The 9,310-nt window shown below is 60.2% G+C and overlaps 1 protein-coding gene across 1 annotated transcript; it reads right to left on the bottom strand.

Annotated features, from left to right (window-relative positions):
• Nucleotides 1–952: 952 nt before the first annotated feature.
• CXXC1 (CXXC finger protein 1) lies at nt 953–8,579 on the bottom strand. Its single transcript, XM_079333307.1, has 6 exons — nt 8,347–8,579; nt 6,566–6,676; nt 5,177–5,226; nt 4,248–4,344; nt 2,917–3,069; nt 953–1,132 (listed from the first exon to the last, which is right to left on the bottom strand). Exons 1-6 carry the CDS (start codon nt 8,419–8,421, stop codon nt 992–994), a joined length of 627 nt encoding a protein of 208 aa, XP_079189433.1. The 5' UTR covers nt 8,422–8,579; the 3' UTR covers nt 953–991.
• Nucleotides 8,580–9,310: the final 731 nt, after the last annotated feature.

The raw sequence follows: 9,310 nt of genomic DNA, 5'->3' as shown, positions 1-9,310 counted from the left end.
AGCGCTCCCCTTCGCTTCATTGGGACCGAATCCCCCGGCCAAGGACACCCCGAACCCACCCAAGGGACCCCCCAAAACCGCCAGGGACCCCTCAAATCCCCCTAAGGATTCTGCTCCCATTTCCCCCCACCCGAGGGACCCCCCAAAACCGCCAGGGATCCCTCAATCCCCCTAAGGATTCTGCTCCCATTTCCCCCCACCCAAAGGATCCCCCAAAACCGCCAGGGACCCCTCAATCTCTTTGAGGTTGCTGCTCCCATTTGCCCCCTGCCCCAAGACCCCCCCCAAGTGACTCCCCAAAACTGCCGGGGATCCCTCAATCCCCCCAAGGATGCTGCTCCAATTTCCCCCCCAGGACCCTCCCCCAAAACCGCCAGGGACCCCTCAATCTCCTCGAGGTTGCTTCTCCCATTTTCCTCTCCACAAGACCCCCCAAGGAACCCCCTAAAACCACCAGGGACCCCTTAATCTCCCCAAGGATTCTGCTCCCATTGCCCCACCCACAAGACTCCCCTAAAGAACTCCCCAAAACTGCCAGGGACCCCTCAAGGATGCTGTTCCCATTGCCCCCCCACCCAAAAGACCCCCAAAACCACCAGGGACCCCTCAATCTCTTTGAGGTTGCTGTTCCCATTTCCCCCACCCAAGACCCCCCCAAAAGCCCCCCCTAAAACCGCCAGGGACCCCTCAATATCCCCAAGGACGCTGCTCCCATTTCCACCCCCCACCCTCTCTAAGGACCCCCCCCAAAACCTTTTCAGGACCCCCCAAGCCACCTCCAAGGCCAACAAAAGGATCTTCACGAGCTCTGCAGGATCTGGAACTCCCAAAATTCCTCCAAAAGAAACCCCCCAGGAGCGCAGAGACCCCACAAATCCCAAACTGCACACCCGGTTTATTTGGGGACGGGGGAGGATTCAGCAATGGGGGTGTGATGGGTGGATGTGGGGGGGGGTCTGGGGGGTTTCGGGGGTTGTTGGGGGTCCCGGGCTCAGCGGTCCGAGCGCAGGTCCGTGGTCAGAGGGTCGTGCTGGATGGTTTGGTGCAGCATCAGCGCCAGCAGCCCCGCCCGGTTGGTCATGGCCGCCCGCACGTTGCGCTCCTGCTCAAAGAGCTCGTCCAGCTTGTACCACTGTGAGGGGACAGGGACAGTGAGGGGACAGGGACAGTGAGGGGACAGGGTGGGGATAGGGACAGTGTCCTGCTCAAAGAGCTCGTCCAGCTTGTACCACTGTGAGGGGACAGGGACAGTGAGGGGACAGGGACAGTGAGGGGACAGGGACAGTTAGGGGACAGGGACAGTGTCCTGCTCAAAGAGCTCGTCCAGCTTGTACCACTGTGAGGGGACAGGGACAGTGAGGGGACAGGGACAGTGAGGGGACAGGGACAGTGAGGGGACAGGGTGGGGACAGGGACAGTGTGGGGACAGGGTGGGGATAGGGACAGGGACAGTGAGGGGACAGGGGCAGTGAAGGGACAGGGTGGGACAGGGTGGGGATAGGGACAGGGACAGTGAGGGGACAGGGTGAGTGTGGGGGCAGGGACAGTGTCCTGCTCAAAGAGCTCGTCCAACTTGTACCACTGTGAGGGGACAGGGACAGTGAGGGGACAGGGACAGTGAGGGGACAGGGTGGGACAGGGACAGTGTCCTGCTCAAAGAGCTCGTCCAACTTGTACCACTGTGAGGGGACAGGGACAGTGAGGGGACAGGGACAGTGTGGGGACAGGGACAGTGAGGGGACAGGGACAGTGTCCTGCTCAAAGAGCTCGTCCAGCTTGTACCACTGTGAGGGGACAGGGACAGTGAGGGGACAGGGTGGGGACAGGGACAGGGACAGTGAGGGGACAGGGGCAGTGAGGGGACAGGGTGGGACAGGGACAGTGTGGGGACAGGGACAGGGACAGTGTCCTGCTCAAAGAGCTCGTCCAACTTGTACCACTGTGAGGGGACAGGGACAGTGAAGGGACAGGGTGGGACAGGGACAGTGAGGGGACAGGGTGGGACAGGGTGGGGACAGGGACAGTGTCCTGCTCAAAGAGCTCGTCCAGCTTGTACCACTGTGAGGGGACAGGGACAGTGAGGGGACAGTGAGGGGACAGGGTGGGACAGGGTGGGGATAGAGACAGGGACAGTGAGGGGACAGGGGCAGTGAGGGGACAGGGTGGGACAGGGACATTGACAGTGTCCTGCTCAAAGAGCTCGTCCAGCTTGTACCACTGTGAGGGGACAGGGACAGTGAGGGGACAGGGGCAGTGAGGGGACAGGGTGGGACAGGGTGGGGATAGGGACAGTGAGGGGACAGGGGCAGTGAGGGGACAGGGGCAGTGAGGGGACAGGGTGGGACAGGGACAGTGTCCTGCTCAAAGAGCTCGTCCAGCTTGTACCACTGTGAGGGGACAGGGACAGTGAGGGGACAGGGTGGGACAGTGTGGGGACAGGGTGGGACAGGGTGGGGACAGGGACAGTGTGGGGACAGGGACAGTGTCCCGCTCGAAGAGCTTGTCCAGCTTGTACCACTGTGGGAAGGGACAGTGTGGGCACACTCTGGGGACACTGTGGTGACACAGGTGACACAGGGCACACAGGTGACACAGGTGACACAGGTGACCCTGGGCACACAGGTGACCCTGGGCACACAGGTGACACAGGTGACACAGGTGACACCCTGGGCACACAGGTGACCCTGGGCACACAGGTGACACAGGTGACACAGGTGACCCTGGGCACACAGGTGACACAGGTGACACAGGTGACACCCTGGGCACACAGGTGACCCTGGGCACACAGGTGACACAGGTGACCCTGGGCACACAGGTGACCCTGGGCACACAGGTGACACAGGTTACCCTGGGCACACAGGTGACCCTGGGCACACAGGTGACACAGGTGACACAGGTGACACAGGGCACACCCACCACGCGCACGCGCTCCAGGTCCACCTCGGCGCGCCGCAGCTTCTCCCAGCAGTAGTGACGGTGGCACTTGCGCTTGGGGACGCGGCAGAAATCCCCCGTCAGCTCGAAAACGTCGCGCACCAGAGGGCAGCCACACACCTCATCGGCAGGGACCTGGCAGGGCAGGGGTTAAAGATGGGCTGGGACACACAGGGACACGCTGGGGACACACAGAGACACCTGTGCCACCTCTGGGGACACACAGGGACACCCTGGGGACACGCAGAGACACCTTGGGGACACACAGAGACACCCTGGGGACACACAGAGACACCTTGGGGACACACAGAGACACGCTGGGGACACACAGAGACACCTGTGCCACCTCTGGGGACACACAGAGACACCTTGGGGACACACAGGGACACCTGTGCCACCTCTGGGGACACACAGGGACACCCTGGGGACACGCAGAGACACCTTGGGGACACACAGGGACACGCTGGGGACACACAGAGACAGCCTGGGGACACGCAGAGACACACTGGGGACAGGCAGGGACACACTGGGGACAGGCAGAGACACGCTGGGGACACCCAGAGACACCCTGGGGACACACAGGGACACGCTGGGGACACGCAGAGACACCTGTGCCACCTCTGGGGACAGGCAGAGACACCCTGGGGACACCCAGAGACACCCTGGGGACACCCAGAGACACCTGTGCCACCTCTGGGGACACACAGGGACACGCTGGGGACACACAGGGACACGCTGGGGACACGCAGAGACACCTGTGCCACCTCTGGGGACACACAAGGACACCCTGGGGACACAGAGACACTCTGGGGACACACAGAGACACCCTGGGGACACGCAGGGACACGCTAGGGACACGCAGAGACACCTGTGCCACCTCTGGGGACACACAGAGACACCTTGGGGACACAGAGACGCCTTAGGGACACACAGAGACACCTTAGGGACACACAGACACACGGTGGGGACACTCAGAGACACCTTGGGGGTCTCTTGCCCCTGCCCCCCCAAGCCCCCCGTGCCCACCCTGGGGGTCTCACAATTGTCCTTCCGCTGCCCCCCAAGCCCCCCCAAGCCCCCAAACCCCAAAAGCCCCCCAAGCCCCCCTGTGCCCACCTTTGGGGTCTCAGGAGTGCCCTGCCCCCTCCAGCCCCCCGTGCCCACCTTGGGGGGTCTCAGGGGTGTCCTGGCATTGTCCCTGTCTTGTCCCCCCCATGCCCACCCTGGGGGTCTCAGGATTGTCCTGCCCCTGCTCCCCCAAACCCCCCCAAGCCCCCCCAGCCCCCCAAGCCCCCCAAACCCCCCGTGCCCACCTTGGGGTCCCGGGAGTGCTCGGGGCACAGCACCTGCAGCCTCTTGCAGTAGGTTTTGCTCTGGGGGTTGTAAACGTCACAGAACAGCCTGGTGGCCCTGGGGGGACACGAGAGGGGTCCTGAGGGGGGGGGGGACAAGGGGCTGAGGGACCCCTCCCCAAATAGCCACAAACCCCTTTGAACCCCTCCCAGGGTGCCCCTTCCCCAGGGTGGCACCCCCTACCCAAAAAGCCTCACCTGGTGCTCCCCCCACATTTCCAGGAGGATTTTGGGGGCTGGGACCCCCCCCAAATTGCTCCCCCCCCCATTTCCAGGAGGATTTAGGGGGCTGGGACCACCCCCCCTTGTCCCCAAAGTGCCACCCTGGGTGACTCCCCCTCCTCAAAAAGCCTCCCCAAATTGCTCCCCCCCAATTTCCAGGAGGATTTAGGGGGACTGGGACCCCCACCTTGTCCCCAAAATGCTACCCTGGGTACTCCCCTCCCTCACTGCCCCCTCCCCAGGGTGGCACCCCCTCCCCAAAAAGCCTCCCCTGGGTGCTCCTCCCCCATTTCCAGGAGGATTTTGGGGGTCTGAGACCCCCCCCAAGGTGCTCCCCATCCTTCCCAGGAGGATTTTGGGGGGCCTGGACCACCCTCAAGTTGCTCCCCCCCCATTTCCAGGAGGATTTTGGGGGCTGGGACCACCCCCCCTTGTCCCCAAAGTGCCACCCTGGGTGGCACCCCCTCCCCAAAAAGCCTCCCCTGGGTGCTCCTCCCCCATTTCCAGGAGGATTTTGGGGGTCTGAGACCCCCCCCAAGGTGCTCCCCATCCTTCCCAGGAGGATTTTGGGGGGCCTGGACCACCCTCAAGTTGCTTCCCCCCCATTTCCAGGAGGATTTTGGGGGTCTGAGACCCCCCTGCACCCCCAGAGCCCCCTCCCCACTCACCCCTCGATGCGGGTGGGGTACATGGACCCGAAGGACGTTTGGCTCTCGTACTGCAATGGGGTGGGGGGAGTCAAAAAAGGGGGTGGGGATGGGACCCCCAAAAGCCCCCCCAGCATCCTGTGGACCCCCAGATCCTATAGAGCTCCCCCATGGCCCCACAGACCCTATAGAGACCCCCAAAGTTCCCCTAAAAGGGTCCCCCTGGAGCCCAGAGAGTGCCATGGGTGATCCTACAGAGATCCCACAGATCCCATGGATGATCCCACAGATGATCCCACAGATCCCATGGACAATCCCAAAGATCCCACAGATGATCCCACAATCACCCCACAAATCCCACAGATGATCCCACAGATCCCACAGATGATCCCACAATGACCCCACAAATCCCACAGATGATCCCACAGATCCCATGGACAATCCCAAAGATCCCACAGATGATCCCACAATCACCCCACAGATCCAACAGACAATCCCAGAGATCCCACAGATGATCCCACAGATCCCAGAACCCAGAGGACCCCACAGATCCCACAGAGGATCCCAAATATCCCACAGATGACCCCACAGATCCCACAATGACCCCACAGATGATCCCACAATGACCCCACAGATCCCACAGACAATCCCACAGATCCCATAGATGATCCCAAAGATCCCACAATGACCCCACAGATGATCCCACAATGATCCCACAGATCCCACAGATGATCCCACAATGACCCCACAGATGATCCCACAGATCCCACAGATGATCCCACAGATCCCATGGACAATGCCAAAGATCCCACAATGACCCCACAGATCCCACAGACAACCCCACAGATTCCATGGATGACCCCAAAGATCCCACAATGACCCCACAGATGATCCCACAATGATCCCACAGACGATCCCACAGATCTTATTGGATTTTTGGAATCCCAAAGATCCCACAGATAACCCCACTGACGATCCTACAGATCCCATAGATGACCCCACAGATCCCACAATGACCCCACAGATCCCACAGTGACCCCACAGATGATCCCACAATGACCCCACAGATCCCACAAATCCCACAGATGATCCCACAAATCTCAGAACCCAGAGGACCCCACAGATGATCCCACAGATCCCACAATGACCCCTCAGGTCCCACAAATCCCACAGATGATCCCACAAATCTCAGAACCCAGAGGACCCCACAGATGATCCCACAGATCCCATAGATGATCCCACAATGACCCCACAGACCCCACAGATGATCCCACAGATCCCATAGATGATCCCACAATGACCCCACAGATCCCACAGATGATCCCATGGACCCCACAACGACCCCCCCCAACCCCCAGGACCCCCCTGAGGCACCCCAACCCCCCCCAGCCCCCCGGATTTTGGGGTCACCTTGGCGTAGCAGCGCTCCATGTGCCTCAGGGCCACCTTGGGGTTGATGGGGTGGCCACAGGACACGCAGAAGATCTGCAGGTCCGTGTCCTCACTGTCCCCCTCCGTGCTCTGGGGGACAGGGGGGTCAGGGGGGCACCCCAAGGGGGTCCAGGGGTTTGGGGGGATCCAGGGGGAACCAGGAGGGACTCAGGGATTTGGGGGATGCTCGGGGGGGGGATGGAGAATGGGGAGAATTAAAGGATTTTGGGGGTCCAGCAGCCCTGGGGGGTGCCCAGGGGAACCAAAATGGGGAGAATTAAAGGATTTTTGGGGGTCCAGCAGCCCTGGGGGGTGCCCAGGAGAACCAAAATGGGGAGAATTAAAGGATTTTTGGGGTCCAGCAGCCCTGGGGGGTGCCCAGGGGACACAGAATGGGGAGAATTAAAGGATTTTTGGGGCCCAGCAGCCCTGGGGGTGCCCAGGAGAACCAAAATGGGGAGAATTAAAGGATTTTTTGGGGTCCAGCAGCCCTGGGGGTGCCCAGGGGACACAGAATGGGGAGAATTAAAGGATTTTTGGGGCCCAGCAGCCCTGGGGGTGCCCAGGAGAACCAAAAATGAGGAGAATTAAAGGATTTTGGGGGGGTCCAGCAGCCCTGGGGGGTGCCCAGGGGACACAGAATGGGGAGAATTAAAGGATTTTTGGGGGTCCAGCAGCCCTGGGGGGTGCCCAGGGGACACAGAATGGGGAGAATTAAAGGATTTTGGGGGTCCAGCAGCCCTGAGGGGTGCCCAGAGGAACCAAAATGGGGAGAATTAAAGGATTTTGGGGGGTCCAGCAGCCCTGGGGGGTGCCCAGGGGAACCAAAATGGGGAGAATTAAAGGATTTTTGGGGGTCCAGCAGCCCTGGGGGGTGCCCAGGGGAACCAAAATGGGGAGAATTAAAGGATTTTGGGGTGTCCAGGAGTCCATGAAGAACCAGGAGGGATTTCAAGAGGGACTCAAAATTGGGGAGAATTAAAGGATTTTGGGGGTCCCCACCCCGCAGCAGACCCGAGGGGTGCCCAAGGGAACACAAGGATCTCAAGAGGGACCCAAAATGGGGAGAATTAAAGGATTTTGGGACACCCAGGAGTCCATGAAGGACAGGAAAGAGTCTCAAGAGAGATCCAAAACTGAGAGAATTCCAGAATTTCTGTACTCCCCACCCCCAGCAGCCCAGGGGGCGCCCAGGGGAACACAAACACCTCAAAAAGGACCCAAAACAGGGAAAACTCAACAATTCTTGTACTCCCCACCCCTCACCAGCCCCGGGGGGGTCCAGGGGAACACAAAGACCTGAAAAGGGACCCAAAATGGCAAAATTCCAGAATTTCTGTACTCCCCACCCCGCAGCAGCCCCAGGACTTGCCCAGGAGTCCAGGGGGACCAGGGGGATCTCGAGAAGGACCCAAAACAGGGAAAACTCAATAATTCTTGTACTCCCCACCCCCCAGCAGCTCAGGGGGGGTCCAGGGGAACACAAAGATCTCAAAAGTGACCCAAAATGAGCGAAACTCAACAATTCTTGTACTCCCCACCCCTCAGCAGCCCAGGGGGGGTCCAGGGGAACACAAACACCTCAAAAAGGACCCAAAATGAGCAAAATTCAACAATTATTGTACTCCCCACCCCTCAGCAGCCCAGGGGGGGTCCAGGGGAACACAAGGACCGGGGGGAATCTCAAGAAGGACCCAAAACAGGGAAAACTCAACAATTCTTGTACTCCCCACCCCCCAGCAGCCCAGTGGGGGTCCCACCTCCTCGTCCTCGCGGGGCGGGTGGCCCTTGGCGCGGGCGATGAGCCCCTCGAGCTCGTGGAAGCGCCGCTCCATCTCCTGCAGCCGCAGCCGCGCCTGGTGCTGCTCGCGCCGGATGCGCTCCAGCAGCCGCTTGCCGTGCTCCTCGGCCACGCACGGGCTCTGCTGCCACTGCTGGATGCGCTGCGGCAGGATCTCGTAGATACGGCTGGGAGAGGGGGGAAAGGGTTAATGGGGGCTGTGGGATCCACTGGGATTCACTGCTGGAGCAGGATCTCGTAGATACGGCTGGGGTTGGAAAGGAAAGGGTTAATGGGGGATGTGGGATCACTGGGATTCACTGCTGGGGCAGGATCTCGTAGATACGGCTGGGGTTGGAAAGGAAAGGGTTAATGGGGGATGTGGGATCACTGGGATTCACTGCTGGAGCAGGATCTCGTAGATACGGCTGGGGTTGGAAAGGAAAGGGTTAATGGGGGCTCTGTGATCCACTGGTGGATCCTGTAGATACGGCTGGGAGCAGAAAGGAAAGGGTTAATGGGGGCTGTGGGATCACTGGGATCTGCTGCTGGAGCAGGATCTCGTAGATACAGCTGGGAGTGGAAAGGAAAGGGTTAATGGGGGCTGTGGGATCACTGGGATTCACTGCTGGAGCAGGATCTCGTAGATACGGCTGGGAGAGGGGGGAAAGGGTTAATGGGGGATGTGGGATCACTGGGATTCACTGCTGGAGCAGGATCTCGTAGATACAGCTGGGAGCGGAAAGGAAAGGGTTAATGGAGACCCCAAGATCACTGGGATTCACTGGTGGATGCGCTGCGGCAGGATCTCGTAGATACAGCTGGGAGTGGAAAGGAAAGGGTTAATGGGGGCTGTGGGATCACTGGGATTCACTGCTGGAGCAGGATCTCGTATATGGCTGGCGATCAGAAAAGGAAAGGGTTAATGGGGGATTGTGGGATCA

The sequence above is a fragment of the Erithacus rubecula genome (genome assembly GCF_903797595.1).
Source record: "Erithacus rubecula genome assembly, contig: scaffold_929_arrow_ctg1, whole genome shotgun sequence".
Lineage (NCBI taxonomy): Eukaryota > Metazoa > Chordata > Aves > Passeriformes > Muscicapidae > Erithacus > Erithacus rubecula.
Note: the sequence above shows the minus strand (reverse complement) of the source record. Positions and strands in the feature narration are given on the sequence as shown.

Excerpts from the sequence above, each read along its gene's own strand:
- CXXC1 (XM_079333307.1), bottom strand. The coding sequence starts at position 8,421 with ATGGAGCGGCGCTTCCACGAGCTCGAGGGGCTCATCGCCCGCGCCAAG. Across the intron at positions 5,227-6,565 it reads TGGAGCGCTGCTACGCCAAG|TACGAGAGCCAAACGTCCTT; the intron begins GTGACCCCAAAA and ends ACCCCATTGCAG. Across the intron at positions 1,133-2,916 it reads ACCTGGAGCGCGTGCGCGTG|TGGTACAAGCTGGACGAGCT; the intron begins GTGGGTGTGCCC and ends GTCCCCTCACAG.